The 27487-nt window shown below is 42.9% G+C and overlaps 1 protein-coding gene across 1 annotated transcript in view; it reads left to right on the top strand.

Annotated features, from left to right (window-relative positions):
• Positions 1-27487, top strand: part of PRKN (parkin RBR E3 ubiquitin protein ligase) — a 1289523-nt gene that overhangs the window by 494076 nt on the left and 767960 nt on the right. Inside the window, exon 4 of the mRNA XM_032837250.1 lies at positions 25083-25204. Within this exon, the coding sequence (XP_032693141.1) occupies positions 25083-25204 (122 nt within the window). The remainder of the gene's footprint in view (positions 1-25082; positions 25205-27487) is intronic.

The raw sequence follows: 27487 nt of genomic DNA, 5'->3' as shown, positions 1-27487 counted from the left end.
TAAAGAACATATATTCTACTCTTATAGTTTCAATATAAACCCAAATCTCAAACCCAGACACTTCAGGACAGCAGATATTTATAATTAATTTTTATGCAAAGAAGCCATGATAATACGGGAACCACGATGGTGTGTGTTTCTTGCAGGTCAGTGACATTTATGGCTGTTTTCATGGCACACCCGCAATGCAAGCATCATTTAATCTCTAAAATGTAATTACTTCCTGACCAAAGAATCAAAGCACGGAAAACCAGCAACCCAAACAAAAGTGGTTTAATCACAGATCTCTGTTTGTGAAACGGAATAAAAAAACACATTCCCTTAATCACCTAAGCTTTCTCCTCCATGCTGTGGAGGACAGCTGAATGATGCACACGGGTTTCTCGTCTTTATTTTATTTTATTTTATTTTATTTTTTTTTTGCGATTTTTTTTTTTTATAATTTTATTTTTTATAAACATATATATATATATATATTTTTTCCCCCAGGGGTACAGGTCTGTGAATCTTCGCGTTTACAAACTTCACAGCACTCACCATAGCACATACCCTACCCAATGTCCATAACCCCCCCCAACCCCCCTCTGCCCAGCAACCCTCAGTTTGTTTTGTGAGATTAAGAGTCACTTATGGTTTGTCTCCCTCCCAATCCCAACTTGTTTCATTTACTCTTCTCCTACCACATTAACCCCCCATGTTGCATCTCCTCTCCCTCATATCAGGGAGATCATATGATAGTTGTCTTTCTCCGATTGACTTATTTCGCTAAGCATGATACCCTCTAGTTCCATCCATGTTGTCGCAAATGGCAAGATTTCATTTCTTTTGATGGCTGCATAGTATTCCATTGTATATATATACCACATCTTCTTTATCCATTCGTCTGTTGATGGACATCTAGGTTCTTTCCATAGTTTGGCTATTGTAGACATTGCTGCTATAAACATTCGGGTGCACGTGCCCCTTCGGATCACTACGTTTGTATCTTTAGGGTAAATACCCAGCAGTGCAATTGCTGGGTCATAGGGTAGTTCTATTTTCAACATTTTGAGGAACCTCCATGCTGTTTTCCAGAGTGGTTGCACCAGCTTGCATTCCCACCAACAGTGTAGGAGGGTTCCCCTCTCTCCGCATCCTCGCCAGCATCTGTCATTTCCGGACTTGTTAATTTTAGCCATTCTGACTGGTGTGAGGTGGTATCTCATTGTGGTTTTGATTTGTATTTCCCTGATGCCGAGTGATATGGAGCACTTTTTCATGTGTCTGTTGGCCATCTGGATGTCTTCTTTGCAGAAATGTCTGTTCATGTCTTCTGCCCATTTCTTGATGGGATTATTTGTTCTTTGGGTGTTGAGTTTGCTAAGTTCTTTATAGATTCTGGACACTAGCCCTTTATCTGATATGTCGTTTGCAAATATCTTCTCCCATTCTGTCAGTTGTCTTTTGGTTTTGTTAACTGTTTCCTTTGCTGTGCAAAAGCTTTTGATCTTGATAAAATCCCAATAGTTCATTTTTGCCCTTGCTTCCCTTGCCTTTGGCGATGTTCCTAGGAAGATGTTGCTGCGGCTGAGGTCGAAGAGGTTGCTGCCTGTGTTCTCCTCAAGGATGTTGATGGATTCCTTTCTCACATTGAGGTCCTTCATCCATTTTGAGTCTATTTTCGTGTGTGGTGTAAGGAAATGATCCAATTTCATTTTTCTGCATGTGGCTGTCCAATTTTCCCAACACCATTTATTGAAGAGGCTGTCTTTTTTCCATTGGACATTCTTTCCTGCTTTGTCGAAGATTAGTTGACCATAGAGTTGAGGGTCTATTTCTGGGCTCTCTATTCTGTTCCATTGATCTATGTGTCTGTTTTTGTGCCAGTACCATGCTGTCTTGATGATGACAGCTTTGTAATAGAGCTTGAAGTCCGGAATTGTGATGCCACCAACTCTGGCTTTCTTTTTCAATATTCCTTTGGCTATTCGCGGTCTTTTCTGGTTCCATATAAATTTTAGGATTATTTGTTCCATTTCTTTGAAAAAAATGGATGGTACTTTGATAGGAATTGCATTAAATGTGTAGATTGCTTTAGGTAGCATAGACATTTTCACAATATTTATTCTTCCAATCCAGGAGCATGGAACATTTTTCCATTTCTTTGTGTCTTCCTCAATTTCTTTCATGAGTACTTTATAGTTTTCTGTGTATAGATTCTTAGTCTCTTTGGTTAGGTTTATTCCTAGGTATCTTATAGTTTTGGGTGCAATTGTAAATGGGATGGACTCCTTAATTTCTCTTTCTTCTGTCTTATTGTTGGTGTAGAGAAATGCGACTGATTTCTGTGCATTGATTTTATATCCTGACACATTACTGAATTCCTGTACAAGTTCTAGCAGTTTTGGAGTGGAGTCTTTTGGGTTTTCCACATATAGTATCATATCATCTGCGAAGAGTGATAGTTTGACTTCTTCTTTGCCGATTTGGATGCCTTTAATTTCTTTTTGTTGTCTGATTGCTGAGGCTAGGACCTCTAGTACTATGTTGAATAGCAGTGGTGATAACGGACATCCCTGCCGTGTTCCTGACCTTAGCGGAAAAGCTTTCAGTTTTTCTCCATTGAGAATGATATTTGCGATGGGTTTTTCATAGATGGCTTTGATAATATTGAGGTATGTGCCCTCTATCCCTACACTTTGAAGAGTTTTGATCAGGAAGGGATGCTGTACTTTGTCAAATGCTTTTTCAGCATCTATGGAGAGTATCATATGGTTCCTGTTTTTTCTTTTATTAATGTGTTGTATCACATTGATTGATTTGCGGATGTTGAACCAACCTTGCAGCCCTGGAATAAATCCCACTTGGTCGTGGTGAATAATCCTTTTAATGTACTGTTGAATCCTATTGGCTAGTATTTTGGTGAGAATTTTTGCATCTGTGTTCATCAAGGATATTGGTCTGTAGTTCTCTTTTTTGATGGGATCCTTGTCTGGTTTGGGGATCAAGGTGAGGCTGGCCTCATAAAATGAGTTTGGAAGTTTTCCTTCCATTTCTATTTTTTGGAACAGTTTCAGGAGAATAGGAATTAGTTCTTCTTTAAATGTTTGGTAGAATTCCCCCGGGAAGCCGTCTGGCCCTGGGCTTTTGTTTGTTTGGAGATTTTTGATGACTGTTTCAATCTCCTTACTGGTTATGGGTCTGTTCAGGCTTTCTATTTCTTCCAGGTTCAGTTGTGGTAGTTTATATGTCTCTAGGAATGCATCCATTTCTTCCAGATTGTCAAATTTGTTGGCATAGAGTTGCTCATAATATGTTCTTATAATTGTCTGTATTTCTTTGGTGTTAGTTGTGATCTCTCCTCTTTCATTCATGATTTTATTTATTTGGGTCCTTTCTCTTCTCTTTTTGATAAGTCTGGCCAGGGGCTTATCAATCTTATTAATTCTTTCAAAGAACCAGCTCCTAGTTTCGTTGATTTGTTCTATTGTTTTTTTGGTTTCTATTTCATTGATTTCTGCTCTGATCTTTATGATTTCTCTTCTCCTGCTGGGTTTAGGGTTTCTTTCTTGTTCTTTCTCCAGCTCCTTTAGGTGTAGGGTTAGGTTGTGTACCTGAGACCTTTCTTGTTTCTTGAGAAAGGCTTGTACCGCTATATATTTTCCTCTCAGGACTGCCTTTGTTGTGTCCCACAGATTTTGAACTGTTGTATTTTCATTATCATTTGTTTCCATGAATTTTTTCAATTCTTCTTTAATTTCCTGGTTGACCCATTCATTCTTTAGAAGGATGCTGTTTAGTCTCCATGTATTTGGGTTCTTTCCAAATTTCCTCTTGCGATTGAGTTCTAGCTTCAGAGCTTCGTGGTCTGAAAATATGCAGGGAATGATCCCAATTTTTTGATAACAGTTAAGACCTGATTTAGAACCAAGGATGTGATCTATTCTGGAGAATGTTCCATGTGCACTAGAGAAGAATGTGTATTCTGTTGCTTTGGGATGAAATGTTCTGAATATATCTGTGATGTCCATCTGGTCCAGTGTGTCATTTAAGGCCTTTATTTCCTTGTTGATCTTTTGCTTGGATGATCTGTCCATTTCAGTCAGGGGAGTGTTAAAGTCCCCTACTATTATTGTATGATTGTCGATGTGTTTCTTTGATTTTGTTATTAATTGGTTTATATAGTTGGCTGCTCCCACGTTAGGGGCATAGATATTTACAATTGTTAGATCTTCTTGTTGGACAGATCCTTTGAGTATGATATAGTGTCCATCTTCATCTCTTATTATAGTCTTTGGTTTAAAATCTAAGTGATCTGATATAAGGATTGCCACTCCTGCTTTCTTCTGATGTCCATTAGCATGGTAAATTCTTTTCCACCCCCTCACTTTAAATCTGAAAGTGTCTTCGGGTTTAAAATGAGTTTCTTGTAGGCAACATATAGATGGGTTTTGTTTTTTTATCCATTCTGATACCCTGTGTCTTTTGATTGGGGCATTTAGCCCATTAACATTCAGGGTAACTATTGAGAGATATGAATTTAGTGCCATTGTATTGCCTGTAAGGTGACTGCTATTGTATATTGTTTCTGTTCCTTTCTGATCTACTACTTTTAGGTTCTCTCTTTGCTTAGAGGACCCCTTTCAATATTTCCTGTAGAGCTGGCTTGGTGTTTGCAAATTCTTTCAGTTTTTGTTTGTCCTGGAAGCTTTTAATCTCTCCTTCTATTTTCAATGATAGCCTAGCTGGATATAGTATTCTTGGCTCCATGTTTTTCTCGTTTAGTACTCTGAATATATCATGCCAGCTCTTTCTGGCCTGCCAGGTCTCTGTGGATAAGTCTGCTGCCAATCTAATATTTTTACCATTGTATGTTACAGACTTCTTCTCCCGGGCTGCTTTCAGGATTTTCTCTTTGTCACTAAGACTTGTAAATTTGACTATTAGGTGACGGGGTGTGGACCTATTCTTATTGATTTTGAGTGGGGTTCTCTGAACCTCCTGGATTTTGATGCTTGTTCCCTTTGCCATATTGGGGAAATTCTCTCCAATAATTCTCTCCAATATACCTTCTGCTCCCCTCTCTCTTTCTTCTTCTTCTGGAATCCCAATTATTCTAATGTTGTTTCGTCTTATGGTGTCACTTATCTCTCGAATTCTGCCCTCGTGGTCCAGTAGTTGTTTGTCCCTCTTTTGTTCAGCTTCCTTATTCTCTGTCATTTGGTCTTCTATATCGCTAATTCTTTCTTCTGCCTCATTTATCCTAGCAGTGAGAGCCTCCATTTTTGATTGCACCTCATTAATAGCTTTTTTGATTTCAACTTGATTAGATTTTAGTTCTTTTATTTCTCCAGAAAGGGCTTTTATATCTCCCGAGAGGGTTTCTCTAATATCTTCCATGCCTTTTTCGAGCCCAGCTAGAACCTTGAGAATCGTCATTCTGAACTCTAAATCTGACATATTACCAATGTCTGTATTGATTAGGTCCTTAGCCTTTGGTACTGCCTCTTGTTCTTTTTTTTGTGATGAATTTTTCCGCCTTGTCATTTTGTCCAGATAAGAGTATATGAAGGAGTAAGTAAAATACTAAAAGGGTGGAAACAACCCCAGGAAAATATGCTTTAGCCAAATCAGAAGAGATCCCAAATCGTGAGGGGGGGGGGGGAAGGGGATAAAAAGAGGTTCAGAAAGAAAAAAATAAAATAAAATAAAAAAGAAAAAAGAAACAAATAAAAAAAAGAAAACCAATAATGAAAAAAATATAAAAAGGAAAAAATATATAGATATTGGATAAACTAGTTAAAAAACGTTAAAAAAGAAAAGGGTAAAAGTTTAAAAAAATTTAGCAGAAGAAGAGAAAAAAATTGAAAAAGAAAAAAAAATTAAATTAACTGCAAGGCTAAAGAATCATGGGGAGAAAGCCATGAGCTCCGTGCTTTGCTTTCTCCTCCTCTGGAATTCCGCTGCTCTCCTTGGTATTGAAACTGCACTCCTCGTAAGTGAACTTGGTCCCGGCTGGGTTTCTTGTTGATCTTCTGGGGGAGGGGCCTGTTGTAGTGATTTTCAAGTGTCTTTGCCCCAGGCGGAGTAGCACCGCCCTTACCAGGGGCCGGGCTGAGTAATCCGCTCGGGTTCGCTTTCGGGAGCTTTTGTTCCCTGAGCGCTTTCCGTAGAGTCCGGAGGACGGGAAGGAAGATGGCGGCCTCCCAGTCTCCGGCCCGGAGGAGCCGAGAGCCCGGGGCCCCACTCCTCAGTGCGCCCTCAGGGAACAGCGTCCAATTACTCCCGTCTGCCTGGCCTCCGGCCGCGCTCCGAGCTCACCGAGCCTGCGAGCGGTTCAAGGTAAGCCCGAGCTGAGAGCTCACTCCTCGGCTCCGTCTCTGTAGCCGGCTTCCCCGTTCTAATACCTGGGAGCTCTGCGACACTCAGACACCCCGATCCTTCTGTGACCCTGCGGGACCTGAGGCCACACTGGCCCCGCGTGGGCTTCACCCCAGTTAAGCCTCTGGAGCGATGTCCCTCAGCGGAACAGACTTTTAAAAGTCCCGATTTTGTGCTCCGTTGCTCCGCCGCGTGCCGGGAGCCGGCCCCTCCCCCCGGGGTCTGTCTTCCCGTCCCTTTGGATTCACTTCTCCGCCAGTCCTACCTTTCAGCAAGTGGTTGATTTTCTGTTTCTAGAATTGCTGTTCTTCTTCTCTTCGATCTCCCGTTGGATTTGTAGGTGTTTGCAATCTTTAGATAAGCTATCTAGCTGATCTCCCGCAACCTGAAGTAGTCTCAGCTGCTACTTCTCCGCCATCTTGACTCTGAATCCTCTCGTCTTTATTTTAAAGCATGCGTGCGTTTTGTACCTAATATTGCCTTTTCCTGTTCATGCTGAATGAAAATCATCTCTGGCAGAAGCAAGACACAGTATCCAGCAAAGATCTAGTTGGCCAGATTTTGCAATCCGCGGTTCAGTTTCGAAATGAAATAAGACTAGTAACGAACAGAAGACGCCGAAGAGTGAAGAAGCGATCGGCTTGTCAATTTTTATCGTTTTTACTAACCGGGGTGGTCATGGCCTATGCAGTTTGTAGATAAAGAACTATTTTACAAGGCTCTGCATCTGCTAGGTTTTGGTGGATTTTATGGGCAAATTTCTGTTAAGGAGAAGCGGGGTCTCAGGCTGAAAAGAGTTGTGTAAAGAGAGAGGCATGCAGGCTGGTGGCAGGGAGGCAGGCGGGAGTGAAGATCACCTCTCAGGGCTCCTGGGGAGCTCAGTCGGTTAAGTGTCTGCCTTTGGCGCAGGCCGTGATCTCGGGGTCCTGGGATCGCGTCCTGCATCGGGCTCCCTGCTCAACGGGGAGTCTGCCTCTCCCTCTCCCTCTGCTTGTGTTCTTGCTCTCTCTCTCTCTCAAATAAATAAATAAAATCTTTAAAAAAAAAGTGATCTTTCTTTAAGTCACTGCCGTGGATGAGCAAGAGGGGAGAGCTCTGAGCATCACCAGATCCCCCGACGGGGGCTTTGCCGTCGGAGTCCCAGCATGATCTCCGTGGGACCCCACGGCTAGGGTGCTTTTTCCTCCTGGAATGACTGTTTTCTGTCCACTCATCTGAATCTCCTGACTCTTTTTATCAATGGTTTTCGTACCTTGAGGTGCATCAGCATTACTCCGTGGGCTTCAACAGTAACCAGCAATGAAAGTGAACAAATAAGCGATTGCCAGGCGCAGGCATGTGGATTTGCCAGGATGCTCTCCGGGACAGGCTCATCCTGCTCCAAGCTGCGGTCCTCCCCAGGGCTCTAGACCACCACACAACTCAAGGTCTCTCCCTCTGCCATGCACCCTGGACCAGAGAACAGAGAGCAGAGAAACGGGTCCCAACAGCTTCCTGATTTGGGTGACTCCATGGCCCCTTTCAACAGGGGGACAACAAGCCAGACCCAGGTGTTGTCCAGCCCCCGCCTGGAGCACCTGGTTCCCTCCAGCCTTATGCTCTCTGTGTTGTGGTTCCCCCTTCACACCCCCAGCAGGGGATAGGCTGGCCCCAAGCAGCCTGCCCCAGAGGTATGTCTGCAGGGCGCTTCCCTGTGTTCTGGAAGCACCTCGGCGATTCCGCTGCTTCCAGGAAGGGCTCTCAAGGAGCTCAGGAAGGTTGATGGACCATGGCCCTTTGTCTAGATGGCTGCGTGTGTTGACACTGCTGGTCAGTCCTCTCAAAGTCTGACCCAGCAACCCCAGGGTGAAATACTGTGTTTGAGTCCTGTGGGCGGCGTTTCTGTCTCAACGGGCCTCTAACCCACCCACTTCTCTCACCAAGAGATTGTGCTGGAATTCCACCCCGTTTGTTGGTCTCTTTCCTTTGGGGGGCATTTTCATGCTGATTTTTTTTTTTTTTCTTTGAGCTAAAAGTAATTATTCCTTTCCATGGAAGTTTAAATGGTTTTTCTAACTGATGTGTTTATTCGTAGTCTTTTTTTTTTTTTGGTAAAGTTAAGGACCAAGTCAGAGAAGCCACAGCATGTAACGTAAGGAGAGGGAGTGGGAGGAGTTGCTGTTCTGCATCCCCTCACCCTCCACGCGCATGCTATAGGAAGAAGGGGCAGAAGCAGTAGAGACAAGACAAGAGCTGGAAGGGAACTAATGACAGACCTTGGTGTATGCCCCACAGGGAGAGCAGGGCAGGAGCCAAGAGCTCCGTTGGAGTCACAGCAGTGAAGATAGCCCGTGGGTGTCACATCCGGGAGGTCACAGGGCTGGAGAGTATGATCGTATGGGACTGCGTGTTCTCTTTCGGTGCTTCTCTCTTTGTCCCTGATTCTCTGGCAATTCTGTGCTCTTTCTTCTAGGTAGTTCTTTCTCTTTTTCTGTATACCTTCCCATATGCTACTTGTTTTTTGTTTATTTATTTATTTATGTTTTGCCTCTGTAGCTTTTCTGTCTTCTATTTTTTATCCTCCTCCTGCCGCATCTTGGCCTTTCCTGCTATAGAGGCCAAAGGGAAGCACTTTAGATAGATAGATAGATAGATACATAGAGAGGTAGAGAGGTAGAGAGAGAGAGATACATACATACACGTACCAAGAGAGACAATTTATTCTATAAAGGTTTATATTTATTATAATTTTAAAAGGCAAAGTTATTTTAGAAGTTTATTTCTATTATTATAAACATATCTTTACTCTAAAAAAGAACAAACAGGGCGCCTGGGTGGCTCAGTGGGTTAAAGCCTCTGCCTTCGGCTCAGGTCATGATCCCAGGTTCCTGGGAAACAAACAAGCTTGGAAAATCCAAGGAAAGCAAAATACCAAGAAAAAATTAAGATAAATTAACCTCCTCATCCCTGTAGCAAGGTAATAAGTAAATAAAGCAAAGCATAAACTAAACAAAACCCAAACAAAACAAAACAAAATCTCTGATGATTTTATCATCTGAGAAACTTTTGGTAAACATCTAAAGTAAGATTATTTTTTTAAAATTTTTTTAAGATTTTATTTATTTTTGAGAGAGAGAGCAGGGGTGTCGGGGAGGGGCAGAAGGAAAGGGAGAGGCAGACTTCCCGCTGAGCAGGGAGCCCAATACAGGGCTCCATTCCAGGATCCTGGGATCTTGGCCTGAGCTGAAGGCAGATGCTTAACACTTCTGAGCCACCCAGGCACCCTAAAGTAAGATGTTTTACTGAGTGTTTACAAATTAAATAGGAAAGTAGCGTGTTTAAAACTAATTTTTATACTTTTTTAAAATTTTGTTTTTATTTATTTGACAGAGAGAGAGAGATCAAAAGCAGGCAGAGAGACAGGCAGAGAAAAAGGGGGAAGCAGGCTCCCCGCTGAGCAGAGAGCCCGATGCGGGGCTTGATCCCAGGACCCTGAGCCTCATGACCTGAGCCGAAGGCAGAGGCTTAACCCGCTGAGCCACCCAGATGCCCCAATAATTTTTATACTTTTTTGATATAAATTATCTTTGGTTGAAGAATGATTCTTCAATTATAGGATCTGTGTATTAGTTGTATGTCTATATTTATAGACTTAAACTATATGAGTATATATATATATATATATACTGATAATTTTAGTAATACTTGCAGAATATCAAGTAACTATTACAGTTGGATTGAGTCTATTTCAGGCTTTTCCTGGTTATGTCATAATTATTACTATAATCCAAATTTAATTTAATAAGCTTTACCTTTAATCCCTGAAGCATTAGATTCTCCCGAATTCCTTTTTTCATCCCCAAAGTTACCTTCCCAAAGCTGAAGCACCTCACCAGTAGAAGAGTTTAATTTTTCAGTAAGATTTTGCTGACTCTGCAATCAGTCTGCAGCCTGGGCCTCGTCGTACAGTCCTGATGAGCTCCACGCGTAGGGGAGGGGTTAGTCAAGCTCTTTGGGCACATGCCAGCACAAGCTCAGAGTGGAAGGGTGACCGGGGAGCTTCAGATAGAGTCCCTTTGCAAGAGCCTAAGTCCATCCCACTCAGGCCACCATGTGGTTTGGACAGGTGATCAAACCACGGGTCACCGCCTAAGAAGTCAGACAAACTCGGTTGAAAAGAAGGACTGTTTCTGAAATCAGATTTGTCAATCCGTGTGAAAAATCTGGTTAGCAACATGATTGTACCTTTCAGGCAAGGACAGTGCTCCCTGCAAATGGTGGGCAAATGGTGGCTTCAGCTGTTGGGAGGAGGTCATGCTGGCCATTTGGAGTCCAGAAGGGTTAGTCCACTGCCCTCAGCGTTTTTCAACCTTTCTTGTATATTTGGTGATGACCATCCTGAAATACGAAGCTTATGCCAAATAAACAATAATTTCAGTCATCTTAACACTATTAAAATAAGACTCTCTATTTTCTTAATGCTGACACAAACATGGCTGGTGTAATGTAACCTTCCCTATGCAATGTAGTTAAATGAAGATTTATAACCAATTTATATTTAATCTTTTGACAACATTCATTTAGCATTGCCAAATAACAGAAGCTGAGAAACATTTTGTTTCAGAATCCCGACACTGTAAAAATAATTATCAACCTGCATGTCATTTTAATGGGCCTGGAAGCACATTCCTCATTATATTGTTACAGAGATTAAGTTATTTCAGGGTCAGGTTCTTGCCATCTTGTCTTTTGCAAGCTGAAAGACTTCCTTGTGCCACCGTGCTCGTTTTCAGACTGGTTGCTTGACGCCCTCCTCACACCTGCCATTATTTATTCATTGACACTGGGAGACATGAATGCCATGAGATGTGCTCTCCACCCTCAAAATTCTGAAGTCTAATAGGATTGATAAAAATATCTGTGGGGTATGGTGGATAGAAAGTGATCCAAGTACCAGGAATAAAGTATAAATAAAATGTAGTGGGAATTAGGGGAAGAGGATTTATGTTTGATGGATGAATCAGTGAGGACTTCCTGGAGGAGGTGGTCTATCTTCAAAAGACTGTGTGTGGGGGGAGGGATGAGGGTGTGTAGAAATAGGGAGGCATGATGCATTTTTAGATTTGTAAGCAGGGTCAAGGGAAAGGAGGAAAGGTGAATATGTATTGTGTACTTATTTAGGGACAGCTCCCAGGAGGCTTTTTACAATCCCATCTCCCTAAAAAGAAGAAGGTTTTAAAGTATTTTTTACAAAAGGCAAAATCATGACTCTCGAGCAAATATAAAATGAACACTTGAAATATTTTAAGCCATTAATTAATGAAGGACATCATAAGATATTATTACCAGTCCAAAGAGCACTTGAGAAATTGGAGATTTATCTGTTTACCTATCTATTCATAGAAATGTCTAAGAGCTCATTTCATCTTTAGGGTTATCTGTTTCTCAGCTCAGAAATTATTATCTACTGGACAAAAATCTACAACTCACAAGTAACTTCACTGAGTCTGAGACATTAAGATTAACGTTGACTATGGAGGAGTGGTGGGTGGGGGGCGGGAGTAACTGGGTGACAGGCATTAAGGAGGGCACGTGATGTGATGAGCACGGGGTGTTATATGTAACTGATAAATTATGGAACACTACATCTGAAGTTAATGATGTACAATATGTTGGCTAATCAAATTGAAATTTAAAAAAAAAGGAAAAAAAAGTAACATTGACTCTATTTCCCTAGACCTGAATGGGTACACCTGGCTATTTACATTTAACTTAAATAAATATGAATTATATTCGCAAATTTACTCCCTCAGGTGGAGTCACCACACTTGGTGTGCTCAGTAGCCCCATGGGACCAGTGGCTGTCCTGCTGCACATCACAGATAGAGCATTTCCAACATCTGAGAAGGTTCTAGTATATAACACTACCCTAGAAAACCTTTGGACGGCTTTAACCCTGTGGTTTTAAAAGGACTCGCTGCCTACATTTTTTGCCTTATTTCTAAGTTTTAGATACTTGCTCTGGCGGTGGTAAGAAGGGATGTGTCATGTGAGGGCAGTTTAGCTTGAACACAGAGAGAGACCATCAGTGGCAGGCCCGCAATGGAGGGCCTGAGTTTATTAAGCAAAGCTGTTTGAATCTCATTCAGGAGGCAATGAGGAGACACTTAAGGAGAATGCAATGATCAAAGATTTACTTTAGGAAAATTAATCTGAAAGCAGTTTGGAGAAGTGATAGGTTCTAGAGAGGGCAAAGACAGAACGACCTGTTAGCAAATGGCTTTTGTCCAGAGGAGGAGGGAAGGAATGCAGAGGGAACCCCACAAGGACAGCAAACGCACAGCTGTGTTTAGACACACCTGACGTATTGTTACTACCTGGTGCACGTGTTATTATGCAGTGATGACATTGCATATTTGCCTGTGTTTCAGAAGGCAGAGAAGATAAACTGCTTCTCACATCAGTAACCATTTTGGAAAGTGTTAGTGTCAGAGAATCATTTAAGAAGTCTCAAGGAGCTGCTTTCACAGAAGTGTGAGTCAAACCGGTGCGGCTTTAAAAACATTTCATCTGTGTTTATGGTTCTTGGTGAAAATTCATTTGTAAAACTAGAATAAAAATGCCAAAACCAGTTCTTATGAGTTTGTTAGGTATTTCTAGTGTATAGGATCAACATGGCCAATGGAGATGTTTATCCAATTTATGCCTGTCGGTGTGCTGTGATTTGAGGGTGGAGGGCTTCGATACCCAGGAACAAACTGGGGCCTCATGATGTTCAAGGTTGTTAAGAATGTTGTGATAGGGGCGCCTGGGTGGCTCAGTGGGTTAAGCCTCTGCCTTCGGCTCAGGTCATGATCTCAGGGTCCTGGGATCGAGCCCCACATCGGGCTCTCTGCTCAGCAGGGAGCCTGCTTCCTCCTTCTCTGCCTGCCTCGCTGCCTACTTGTAATCTCTGTCAAATAAATAAATAAAATCTTTAAAAAAAAAAATGTCGTGATAGGGACACACTCTGATGTGAGCAAGGCAGCTGGTCATCACTGAGTGGTTAAAGGGAATAGACCCCTAAAATGAAACGTTTAAGGGAAATAGAAAGAGGTCGGTAAATAATCCGTGCTCGTTTAATATGTTACTAGGCTAGCTCCCACTAGTTACTTGCCAGACTTGGGAGATACAAACATGAAAAGGCAGGTCCTTCTCCTGAGAAAATTGGTTACACAAAAATACAGACACACAGTTGTTATGTTAAATCTAATAACAAACACAAACCAGGTGAACCCAGTGCGAAGGAGTTGTGAGGGCGGGACACTGGCTCTGCCTGTCGTGCGGAAAGGGAGGCAAGGCCTCTTGAGGACCTAGCGTTTGACACTTTTAAAGGTGAGTGTGGCTTCCTGAGGGAGAGAATTGGTCCCAAGCCAAGAGCAGGTGTGGAGACCTGAGGGTACAGCGCATAGAAATCACAAGTGTTTTGACTTTGTTACTGCGTAGGGCGTTGGTAATTAAGTTTTTAAAGTTGGCGGGGAAAAAATCACGAGGGGCTGTGTTGAAAAATTTCAGCTGTGAAGGAATGGCAACTTTTGTGATTATTTTAGTGCCTGAAGAGATAGTACATAGTCTAGGAGTATTGTTTCTGTAATGATGATTTTAAATATTTCTATAGGAAAACCACAGATGTCCATTTTGAGTAATATACAAAGTGCATGTGAGGTTTAATAAAAACCCCTTGCCCGGCACTCCTTTGGGGTCCATCCAGGGACTCAGGATGGCAAGTCATCCCCCTTCAGGGTAAAGCACTGCTGTAGGTAAACAGAGGCTGGCACCTTTTCCTCTTCTTCTTCCTCTTCCTCTTTTTTATTTATTTATTTTTTTAAGTATGTTGTTTAATGTGTTTTTAGAAGACAATTCCTTTAGCAGTTTGGAAGTTTCCTTGCTCGGGAGGAGAGAAATACAGAGAAAGGGAGCGTTAAGGGGAGGGCGGGAGAGGTTTGACTAGGAAAGGAGCCTGACCCAGGACAAGCACCAAGGAAGGAGACGAGAGAAGAAACCTGGAGATGTTGTTTCTGAAGTAGCCATGAGAGATGGAGGGAGGGGTGGATGGAGCTGTCGAAGTGGGGGGGAACCGCGGTTCCTGGCTCCTGGCGTGGCTGTCCAGGACATCATGTTCTGTGGATCCCCCGGATCACGTGCAGGAGACCCGAGGTACCCAGCCTCTAGATTGTGCAGCTAAGACACAGGGTGACCAGAGTGGACCTCACAGACTCTGGGTGCTGAAGTATCTCCTCTCAGAACTCATCTTTTCTTAATTAATGCCCCTGCTGGTTCTGCCCAGCGCCTTTTGAAGTCGTTTCTTTGGTTTTCGCAGGGCCTTGATTTGCATAAACTGTATGAGTGCTGTGATACCTGAGACCCGAAGCAAGATGTGCAGGGATGTTGGGGGCTCACTGCCTAACAGCACTGAGTGGATCTGGGCAGATGCCTCCTCTCTGTCTCCCGAGGGTCCCAGGGCTGGGCAGGAGCACCTGGATGGAAGGCGGAGCGGTGGGGATGTGCGCATAGATCATTTCAGAAACTGGAACTCAGAGAACTTTCAAGATAAGAGACTCCATACTAGAGTACAGAGTCTGGGTTTGCGGAATACTAGGGTTCTTCTCTGCTGTGCAGGCTTTTGATAAATACCCTTTAAGATACGTATGGATCATGTCAGGGTTACTTTTGGATTTTAAAGCTGTTAACATAAGGACTGTCTTGATTGTGTTTTAGGATTTTCTCACACGTTGCTGAAGTCTCAAACACATAGTGAGGTGTTCCCGTCAGTGTTTGCTGTTAGTGTTATTGATAGAATCTTGGTAGGTTCCTGTTACTCTTCTGTTTGCTAATGACCATCCCCCCCCCCACCCCGCTTCCTTCCAACTCTTCTTGCCTTCCCCCCAGCAAACGTGACTCCAGGCATACAAGGTTCACCACGTTTAGAAATCTGGATGTTCCTTAAAAAAATGTAAAGGAATTTCTTTCTTTTCTACTTTTCTATTTTAGTTTTCCTTTTATAGGGGTGGTGAGGACTATATGCCAGCCTGGGAGTCTCTAACACTCTAAAAGCAGGACTCCTCCCCGCCCCCCACCCCCCAGTACAGCACACCGAAGGTAGCTCAGACGTTACTGTAACCTGCAGCCCAAACTTAGTGACCTCCTCGTACTGTCCAATATTGAGTTAAAGTGGACTTGCCTGGTCTCTCCAGTTTCTCAGTTATTTCATCACTCGGCTGGATTCGTCTCTACAGTGCACTATTTATTCTAGTCTGAAGGTGGGTGTGGAAGATACAGATGAAACCACGGGTCACCTAAACCCTAACCTTAGGAGTGTGAATTGTGATTTAAACACATGAAACCACTACAGAAGACGAGGTGTGTCAGGGTGATGCAGACATTAAGCTTGTAGACCAGGAGAAAAGGGTCCCAGAGCTGGGCCATGACGTATGAGCAGGAGTGCGATGGGTCCTGGGAGGCCCTTTCTATGAAGTGAGAAGACTTTCATGGTCCAAGGGTCCCGGGGATACCTGTGAAAAGTGTTTTAGCTAAAGTGCTTCTCCTGTGTATTTCTAGAAGCTTATGAATTCACAGTGTGACTATCAGCCTTGATTAAGAGAAGATAATAATTTTATCTTTTTTTTTTTCCGGCATGATGACGTCACCTTATATTTCTAACTAATCACTGTCACGAAAGAAAAATAATTCTTCTCCAATTTTAAGATGGAGTACAGACTTTCTGCATCTCCATGACCACCAAAAGCTTTTCGCAGTCAAGGCTGAGAAGGATCAGATTTATTAACATCACATATTTTGTCTTATCATTTGGTAGAGGCCAAATAAGATACTTAAAACACCAGAATTTATAAGAGGATATTCAACAGTAGTAATGAAAATTGGAAATATTATACTTAAATGGAGTATTTATACCAAACTAATTATATTGGCTATTGTAGATGCAACAAAATGAAGAACGTGGGAGTGGGGAGGGTCACGCCTGCCCTCCTGTATTCTCTCATTGGAGCCCTTCCGCTGGGCTGGATGTTTCCTTAACAGGTTTTGCTAACACTCGGACCATTTAAAATAAGGAAATTGTAAAATTGTCTTTTTTAAATAGCAAGAAAAGTTTCACTTCTGCAAAAAATAAATAAATTCGTTGGTTTCAAGGTCAGACCATGGATTACCATTTCTTGCTATAACACGCAATTTTAGAATATGTGCTAAACCCTTAAAAACGAGATGTACTTTTCCTTATAGTTGTTATACCTGCACGTTCTTGCCGAATGCCAGTGCTGTAAAATGTTCATAGAGATTTCCACGAAACCTTTAGTGATGACTAAACGAGAAGCGGGTTCGTAAGGCAGGTGATGATTGTGGCAATTGTTCATAATTGCCAACCTGCGTTCAAGGGCCATGTTGTTAGCAGCCACAGAATTAATCCCCTAGAGTATTTAGTAAAAATCACCATCCCAAACAAGCTATTATCACGTGGCTGAGGAATAAGTAGATGTTTTGTAATCAGAAAAGCTTACGTTTGGATCTCTGACTACTCCTGTGGCGTACTGGGGATCTATTCCACTTCTCTGAGCTTGTGTTTCCTCATTTCTAAAATGGCGATGGTGATGCCTGTGTTTCAGGGTATGAGTGTGACTGTAAGCGAGTCTGCCATTAAAATGAAATTTTGAAATCCATTTTGAATCTCCTTCAGTACCATTTTACACACACACACACACACACACACACACACAGAGTTTTCATTTTGGAAATACTTTTTTTAAGTGCAATAGCTAGCTTGAAAATTTTACCCTCTAGACTGGATCTACACAATTGTTTACTTTTTCCAGTCTTCCTTTTTCTACGATCCATCTCTAAGTGATTCATGGGAAAAATATTCTAGTGAACATTAAATCAATTTAAGGACTTTCCATCATGGTTTATGTTCCATAATATTAATTGTAAAGGATGTGGTTGGATATGAAGCAATTTTACAGAGAATCATACCTCAACTATTTCTAAAAATGTAGAGGTAGGATTAAGATGGAAATAATATGTAGGAATCAACATTCTTTAAAAAGGTTTTATTCACTTATTTGAGAGAGCACAAGCGGACTATGGGGCAAAGGGAGGGGCAGGCTCCCTCCAAGCAGGGAGCCTGATGTGGGGCTCGATCCTGAGACCCCAGGATCATGACCTGAGCCAAAGGGAGAGGCTTAACTGACGTAGCCACTCAGATACCCAGGGAATCAACATTTATAAGTGTCGGAGAGAGGCCACCTGAGAAAGCAGGCGGACTCAGTGCCCACAGGTGTAAGTACCTGGGAGTAAACCGAGTTCTGAATTTGTTGACAGCAGGTAAGGATAGCTAAACTGTATTGACATCTGCTATGTGACAGATACTGTGCTGTGTGCCTCACTTCTGTCATTCTCTGTTACGTCCTCACAGCAGCCTATGAGTTAGGAGCCACTATAATTCCCGTTTTGCATCTGAGGAAACAGGCCCCAAGGGTTAAGTTGCTTGCCAAAGGGGATGAGGCAAGCCTCTGGTCTGGACCTAGATGGACATGTCCTGAACTGTAGAGATTTTCTTCTGAGGAAATTGTGAACAGTCCTCTGCAGTGTCAAGAATTTGTTCCATGGAAATTAGAGTTATGGGTGTTCATTCGGCATTTTGAAGAGCTGTGACTTTTTTGGGGGGCCCACCGTAATCGTACCCTGCCAGTGTCCATTTCCGGGAAGAAGAAGGGACTAGATGTACCTGGGCTTGGCTCTGAACCTGATTATTAATTTAAACCTCATCCCTAAATTATGCTTCATTCGACCATTGTCTTGCCATGGGACTTTGGTTTTTACTTCCAAAATGAGGAAGAGGTGCTCAGTTACCAGCAGCCACGTTCCCAGGAAACAGGCACAAGTGTTAGTTTTAATCTACAGTCTTTGCCTCCCCAGATGACACTACTGTGCAGATACATTAATTAAAAACCCTAGCACAGGGGCACCTGGGTGGCTTGTCGCTTAAACATCTCACTCTCAGTTTTGGTTCAGGTCATGATCTCAGGGTCCTGAGATCAAGTCCCATGTCAGCCTTGGCCCTGAGCTTGGGGCTTGCTTAAGATTCTCTCTCTCCCTCCCCTCCCTGCTCGCTCTCTCTCTCTCTCTCAATAAACAAAAACAATAAATTAAAAACCCTAGCACAAAAATTGAGAATTAAGTTAGAACTTTTAAGAGCTGAGGTTGCTAACCATGTTTTCAAAGTGCATCCACTGGCTGGATGGCTGTGTAATTGGAAGCTGTTTATAATGCACTTTTACCTCGGTCACTCTGCAGGAGTTAAGACTATGCCTTGTTAATAGCATGGAATAGTGTGGCTGGGTTCAGTGGGGTATCCTAACACGTCGGATAAGGATTGAAATGAAATGACTTTCTGTGTAATAACTGCCTCCTTTAGAGTAGTTCTACTTGTAAATTTTCAGAATTCATCTTCTTCCCACTTAACATTCAAAGACTTAGAATTATCTTTAGTCCTATGTACGAATTTTTCAAATATTATTTTTTGTTTGACTTTTATTTATATTTGCCATTTTTGTGGTCTTAAAGGTAGTATTGATTTATTGATTGCAAATATGATATGGTGATATTTTGAAGGATAAATGGTTAGTCCAGGAAGCCTGGCTGGTGGAAAGATGTTCTAAATATTTTGTAATCATGGCTACCTTCTATCTTACGTGGATTTTGTACTCACACTAACCTGCATGCTACTACTTTTGTATCATTCAGTATGCGGTAGAATTTACTGACCTAGCAAATACATACTGAGTGTTCACTAAAGTCATGGAACTGGGCTAATTACTTGGAACATACGAAACAGGGTTCGGTGTTCCATATAGGGGGGTTGTAATGACAGGAATGGTAGGACAAGTAGGGGCCACATGTGGGGCAAATTTCTATTTTTCAGTAATTTGCCTTAGGTTGGCGTGGACATCCCACTGGAAAACACAGAAGAGAACAGATAACAATAAATAATGCTGGTCTCCAGAGATGGTGCCAATTTTGTTCTTTTTATAAAGATGTGTTGTGCACCTGGCTCATGAGGCATATATTCCGGCAAATGTGGTCCACCTCAGGCTGAGGGTCCACTGCCCAGAAATATAATAGCAAGATTCTGGAAAATGTCGGGGGAGAAGAGTCTCTATGGCCTCACTCTCTAACACAGGGTCAAGGCCCCAGCTTCAAAAATTCTGGCCAGAGATAAGGGCTCTTCCATAGTGGGGTTACTGGAGTCAAACAGGACTGAGGGTACCTCCTAAATGACAAGAGGAAGGGGTAAACTGAGGGAATCAGGCAGGTGATAGCTGAAAAATAGAGGCAATGGTGCAGACGTTATCCTTGGTGTTTAAGAAACAAGAACAAGGCTATAGGAGGCAGGAGGGCCAGGCCTGGAGTACTAAGGGCCAGGCTGGGCGCTGTGGAAGGAGTCAGAGGAAGGCTTGGAAGGACGGGACTCCACCTGAAGAGATGCTGATTCTGTGGTGTTGGGACAAGTCAAGTGTTCAAAGGTGACAAAACTAAGCTGGATACTTTAATAGTCTCATCTGTAACTATTTAGGGAGATATCTTATCTTTATGGGGGAAATCAAAGGAAGAATTCTTAGAGGATGTGCCATTTCCTCTTGAAAGCGTGGGTCAAAGATGGTGGAAAGTGTGGCCAAAGACAGCAGTCACGTTCAGTCACACATTAAGACTTGTTTCGCTTGGTCCAGGGCGTGGGGCACGTGCAAGGAAGAAATGAGAGGGAAGCTCTCTTCTGCCTCTAACACAACACAGTCTCCAAGTCCTACCTCATGGTGCTTCAAGCTCAAACCTTCCCCTGTTCCATTCTCACCAGCCAACGCTGTTTTCATATTGCACATCTAACAGCAGGCTGCTGTGCTTGTCAGTGCGAGAAGAATCTCCTTCATATTGTCATCTGCAGGCTTGATGAGGGAGGGGGAGAGGGACCAGACACGCCATTGTTATTTAGTCTCCTCTTCTGTGCTATGCCATGGGATGAGGTCGTCAGTCATTCCCCGCTACCTTTGAGCTGCCATGTGGGAGAGTGTGGATGTGGAACATTTCTGCGGCCACAGAAAGTTCTCTAGGGCAGCTTGTTCTGCTTAATATTTTAATATGGTCATGTGTGATAAACGTAGTCATAAATCAGTTGTGTGCCTGTGGTTTTATAGGACATAGATACTGAACATTATTTTACTGTGGTATAAAACACGTTAACTTGTACTCTTTCTTCCCCGGTAAACAAATTAGCCCAACAATTAAACTCTTGATTCTCTGTGACAGCCCGTGGTGGAAACTTCTGAGGTCAAAGAAAAGTTTTCGGGAGAATCAGAAGGTGTGGTTCTCAAGTATTCATCAATCATTTTTTAAAGGTTTTTTTTTTATTTTTTAAATTTCTTTTCAGTGTTCCAGAACTCATTGTTTATGCACCACACCCAGGGCTCCATGCAATACATGCCCTCCATAATACCCACCACCACCAGTATTTATCAGTCTTACTGTTTTGATTAGGCTGTAAGTCCATCATCTAAAACACATTTAAAAAATGGAAACTATGCATATTATGCCAGTTTCTCAGAAAGCCAAAGCAAATAATATATATACTTATTTATAAAGATTTATCTATTAGAGAGAGAGAGAGCACATATGCATGCAAATAGGGAAGAGGCCAGGGGGGAAAGAGACTCTGTCCCTGCCGAGCGTGGAGCCCGATGCAGGGCTCCATCCCACCACCCTGAGATCACCACCTGAGGTGAAACCAAGAGTCAGATGCTTAACTGACTGAGCCACCCAGGTGTCCCAATATCTATCCTTTTTCAAAAGGGACTTTTCCTCAATATATTATGACTGTTGTTAGTGATTTCTGTAATTCCCTGAATCAAGAAGGGAGAATAAGGGAAGGGGGGAGACTTGACTAAGGGTTATGCTAACTGGACAAAGTGAGTGAGAAAAACTAAAGATAATGACAGAAGCACGATGCTAAGGAAAGCCTAGGGACATTTGAAATGAACACAGTGACTCACACTTTGAGGGGCCTGACTGCTGGCCGTGCTTTTGACTTCGGGGGGTGGGGGAGGGAGCGAACTTCCGAATGAAAAGAATGTACTTTACTTTGTAAGATCATTACATTATTAGAGTCAGCCTCCTGGCTTATGATAAAATAATAACAATAAATGACAAATAAAAATTAACTGACAGCTGTGGTGGAGGGAAGAGCAGTCAGCAGGTGTGTAGGAACATCTTTTAAGTCGTGTTCAGAAACATGAGCAGTTTTGCCTGCTGTCCACCAAGCCCTGCACGGTGAGGTGAATCCTTCCTCCAGACTTTTTTTTTTTTTTTCCTGAGAAACCTTTTCACAAAAGGTTCCACCCTAGGAAAGGTTCTGAGGTCAGATAAAGTCTGCCACGCGCTGTGCTTTGTGCGTTCGTCACGGGGTCACAGCCACACTGAATGTCCCGCCCTGAGAGGACTTGCTCGCCTACCTTAATGTAGCCTCACCCAAAATGACTGGGCTGAGGAATCCCAAGTATCGGGGCTTGACACCTTTTCATGGCTTGCCATGAAAAGGTGTTCTGCAAGACATACTTAAAATATGCTTGATTAGCCTCTGAGCAGAAAAACTGAAGCAACCAAATCCCTCAAAGAGCTCTACGGCTTTATAGGAAAAAGTCCATATTTTTAGGACGTTGAAGGATCCAGGGATGAGTAGCATGATGTCTGCAAATCAATGACAAATGACTCGGCTGAGCATACAAATGTATCATATATGTGTATGTACACACACACACACACACACACACGCACGGAGAGGGAGCGCACTCAAAATACAGGAAAATGTTCACAACTGGTGGGGCGCCTGTGTGGCTCCGTCGGTTAGGCGTCTGCCTTTGGCTCAGATCGTGATCCCAAGGTCCTGGGATTGAGCCCCACATCGGGCTCCTTGCTCAGCGGAGAGCCTGCTTCTCCCCTGCCGGCCGTTCCCCTTGCTTGTGCTCTCTCTGTCTCTCTTGCTTGCTGTCTTTCTGTCAAATAAATAAGTAAATCTTTAAAAAAAATGTTCACAATAGGTGAACTCTATAGTAAAGGACGTAATGTGTAATACTTTTGACATATTTCTCGAGTTCTGAAAACATATTCTATTAAAAAAAGGGAAGTATTATAAGCCCAAGCACAAGCTGAGTTGGTTATGCTACATGAAGGGGTAGTAGCCCTGTGGAAGAGTTGATTAGGCAAGAAAAAGGATTTTAAGATCCAGACAGAAGTAAAGGGAGCAGAAGGCTCACGTTCTTGACCGGAGACAGTGATGCAGCTGGAGAAAAGCATTCAGGGCATCTTCTCATCGCCCTGCCATTCCTTTAGGAGTTAGGGCTCCAATTTCAAAAGTCTGAACCTCAGACCGTCAGTCAGGCTAATGGGACTATTGCCCAGAAAACTCGTCAGGGTGGTGCTCTCACTCCCGTCCCGGGCACTCCAGACCTCAGCGTGGCACAATGGCACAGTGACGCAGCCAAATTAGTGGGGAAGCCGTCCTGAACAGGGGGTCTCAGGATGGACCTGAAAGCCCCAACTTCTTGACCCAGTAATGCCAACAGCTTGAATTTGCCATGGCCGGGGCTGGCCCGACCTTGATCTTCCTTAGACGGACTATTGATCCCCAGCGCGCAGCTGGCTCTGGGAGGCAACGTGTACTAGGTGGCGTGTCATCTCGTGCGCTTCTTGCCACAGACGTGGGCATGCCGTGTCTTCTAACGAACTTCTCAAGGACTTTGCTGAAGGTTGTAGCACACGGAAGAGTTCCCCAGTCTCGGGATTGCGCCTGGCTACATCATTTGCTGAAACAATATTGCAAACGTTGCTATTGCCGGAAAGGAGAGAGAAGAGTCATTTAACTTCCCTCCGTTTCATAGATGCAGCATTTCCTATTGTAAAGCTGTTGCTAATATGCGCTTTCAACAATGCTGGCATCTTCGCCACCCAGGCTCCCCTTTGTAAGCTTCTCCTTTTCCCATTCCTGTTCCTCCTCCTCCTTTTTTTTTTTAATTGATTAACCTTTACAGCAGTAGGTTATAAAAATTGTGAATTGCATTTGTTCCTATTTCTGATAAAGGTTTTTGCATTAAGGATTCCTGCTCCTTCACTAAGCTCTTGGTACAAAGGAAAAATGTCAGTCCTTGTGGTCTTCTATATTCTATCCGTTGTCATGGTATTTCTCTAACTATAATATATGGTTCTATCCATTGCATTTATGACATATAGAAAACCTTAAGACTATATCTTACATAATTATTACATTTGCAAGTAACAATGTGATATTTATAGACTTGAATGTCCTGCACAGTAAGGCAGTAAAGCTACAAAGAAGCATCAGAAAATGATAGTTTCTTATCACTAGAAACATATGTTTATATATTTTATCTTCCTTTCACAGTAGAAGCTAAATATTAATCTCTGGAGAGTAATAATTATAAAATATATTGGTAAGAAATGATAAAATTATGTTTAACATTTTTATTGTGCTTTACATTTTACAAAGTATTGTCACTTACAATTTTAGTAAAGATGGCTGAAGAAATGATAATTCAATATGCCTACAGAGGTTTTTTTTTCATATAAATTAGTAAGAAATCAATGGAGCTGCATAAGACTTTAGGGTCTTTCTTTCTCATTATTTTGTGCCATTTTTAAAAATAAGCCATATTTGTTTGGGATACTGAAGGTTTTCACTCATAATAAAATATTCCTTACTAGTTGCACATAATCTTGACGCTCATAGTAAAATTGTAAGCAAAATCCATATTCCATGACATTTTATGTAACCCTCACCCAACATGAAGTGAAGGTGTAAGGATTAAAAGAACTAGTTAGTAATATTATACATTTAAAAAGGCATTTATTAGCAAGTTCTTTGCAGAAATGACAGTGGGGCGCTGCTCTGAAAGGTGCCTCTAATGTACGGAAAAACACTGTTTCTGTACGCTGACATTTGAGAGAAGTGATGAAAGATGTTTAATTATTGATTTTTTTTTTTTTTTTTGGTTCAGCTTTTCTTCTTGTGTTGTTCGAATGGCATTTGTCTAGGTAGAGAATACTAGTGAAACACAAAACCGTTTCTGTACACCACTGCCGGGCTCTGTTTAAACCCCTCGGGACTCTCGTCTTACTTTGTGTGTGACTGTGTGTTGGAAAGACTTCATTGGAACCCAGCAAACGGTGATGTCAGCCATAGCACAAGAAATGGGCTGGTATGTCCCTTTAGATAAGATTTTAAGAGGAATAGCCAGAGCCTTCAGAACTGTGTACAGAAGCATGAAATGGAATTCAGGAGCAGTGGTCTTTAAATTTCCAATAGTCTCTACATTTCCTGTCCTTTTTACAAACTTGAGCGGCACAGAATGCATTTCCATTCCCCATGTTGCAAATACACTTGGCCGGCTCTCCGGGCAGCAACGGTCGCTCACTTTGCTGAGGAAGTCACAGGGCTGTTGGCAAGAAGAAGGAAAGATTCTCACTCTTGAGCATAAGAACAGATTTCCTAAATTAAATTGTTGTATCCTCATCAGAATCTTTATCCCACGAATGTTTCAAAATGCTTCTGGGGGGATCATTTTAAAATTGGTCTCAATTTGGATTCACCATTGATTGACTACTTTCTCTCTTCCTCCCCTCACCCCCAGCAGGTAGACAAACCTACAACAGCTTTTATGTCTATTGCAAAGGCCCCTGTCGGAGAGTACAGCCGGGAAAACTCCGGGTACAGTGCAGCACCTGCCAACAGGCGACGCTCACCTTGGCCCAGGTAAGGAGCTTGGTGTTGGCAGAGACTGCCCAGAAAAACCGAATGTCTGTTTCCAGAGCTGCCTTTTGGGGTTGCTAATCAGAGAAAACCCATGACCGAAAATAAAAGATACTGCTGTGCGTTTGCAATGTTAATGGGATCCGGAGTTTCAGTTACAAATGCATTGTTCTGTAGCACGTTAGGTAGTGCTCGGCCGTTGTCTCCGTGCGCTTGTGCAGGCCTCCCTAAAAGCATCATCAAGAGCGTGTCTGTAACAAAAAGAGGTTAGTCTTGGGGGGGCGGTGTCTTTGAGAAGAGGCCGGGAAGGAGCCTTCTGAGACACTGGAAGTGTGTCATGTCTTGATAGGTGTGACCAGAATGCAGTTCGATGCTTGGACTGTTGATGGAAGACGGCACACTCCAGACTGCACTAAGTCCTATCTCAGTAAAGGTGTGGAAAGGAGAGTCGTGGACTGCCCACGGTGTGCATGTGGAACCAAGGCCGGCAAGCTGCCATCTGTGGTCTCTGTTTGGATTCTGCCGTTCATGAGCTAAGAATGTTTGTGCATTTGTAAGTGGCTGGGCAGTATCCAAAGAGTAATGCTGGGTGGCCCGTGAATGCGCTCTGAAGTTTAGATCCGGTCTCCGTGATGACGCCGTAGCAGAGGGCAGCGCCGACCATCTCCTGACGTGTTGTCATCTGCGCAGCTTCCGTGCCCAGGGCGGGGCTCAGTAGTTGCCTCCCGGACTGGATGCCCTGCGGAGCCTGACCTATGTGCTTCTGGCTCCTTCAGGAAAACGTGATGGACCCTGATATGAACCATGTGCACAGCTAAGGCCATGGCTTCCTCGTGATGGTTGTGTAGGATTTAGCTAAAGTTGATGCAGACGTGAATGTGCGTGAGTGAGGAGGGCATTCTTGTTGGCACGATCAAAGGTCAAGGTCAGGGGTCTTCAGGTGATGGGGGGCTGAAGTGGGGTCAAGGACCCCCTTACTACCAGGCCCCTATGATGGCTTCATTTATATTTTTATTCCATAGGCAATGGGGAGCCAAGAGAAAATGTTAGAAATAAAGGCAATCTGTAAAATGACATTTTAGAACCTTTATTAGTGCTGTAACCGTCTGTCATTGGGACTGAAGTTGGTGACAGATTGAGGGCAAAGAGGTTAATTAATAGACACTTCCTGTGGTTCATGCAGGAGGAACTGTGGGCCTAGGTCGGGGTGGTGGCCCGTGGAAAGTTGTAACAGAGCGGCGTGGAAGAACACGAAGGATACACACAATAACGGAGGAATCGAGGATCCTGGCCTCCAGCCTGGGGAAGATGGTAGAATTACTCAAAAACACAGCCTAGTGTTTCACTATGATATAACCTCTCTGCTACCCAGGCGAATGCTGGGACTGCATTTAGGGAGACAAAGCTTATGAGTGATCCACTCGACCGGACCTCTTTCTGGGGGTGTCGCTGTGCAGTGCTTCTGTCTGGGAAATGTGCTCTTAAGATCCTATAGAAGTTTCTCTTCCACTGGACTCTTTCCTCTGCCATAAGCCTTTTCCAATGCACTGAACAGCCTCCTCTGTTTTTCTGGTCTGTGCTCCAGTCTCGATCACCTCACCACTTTGAATTGTTCTTAGTGAAAACAGTCATAACAAATTATCATTGAGCCCCAAGCTTAATTATTTTCATGCATTATCTAATGTATTTATTTCATAACACTCTAAGGACGGTCAGTGACCTTATTTTAGATTTAGGCTTAAAGAGATTAAGGAAATGAGCTTGTGAGACTCGGGGTTTGAACTGGTCTGTGTGATCTAAACTTGTATCTCCCCATTTTTTTTTACCACACAGGCATGTTTGCATCGAGTGTCATATGCTCGGATATCCCCAGTGATCAGGCAGCTGATTTAAGACTTAGGTCAGAAGTATGCAATTGGGGGGCAGTGAGGACCATGGTGGGGGCAGACCAAGGCCCAGGTAAGGAGGCTGCTCCTGCCAGTTTGTTAGCAAGTGGTGGTTGGGGGTGCCTAACGTGGCCAGTCTTTTATTTCATTAAGAGAAACCATAAATATGGATTTTTTAATGTGAAATTTCTCATGTAAAAATACACCCCATGTAGGGGGAAAAAAAAAACAGAAGGCCAAAAGAAAAAGCAACCTGGAGCATCTGTCTAAATGCACATCGTACCATACAGGTGAAATGGTGCGTTACCGTTAGGTGCTTGGAGAGCCTGTTGTAAGCACTTAATTCCAGTGAGTCATTGCTAAGAAGCTGTACGCTGAGAACTTAAGAAGACGACTGTCC

This window comes from Lontra canadensis, unplaced genomic scaffold (assembly GCF_010015895.1).
Source record: "Lontra canadensis isolate GAN:19392208 unplaced genomic scaffold, GSC_riverotter_1.0 scaffold97, whole genome shotgun sequence".
In the NCBI taxonomy this organism is placed as follows: Eukaryota; Metazoa; Chordata; class Mammalia; order Carnivora; family Mustelidae; genus Lontra; species Lontra canadensis.
Note: the sequence above shows the minus strand (reverse complement) of the source record. Positions and strands in the feature narration are given on the sequence as shown.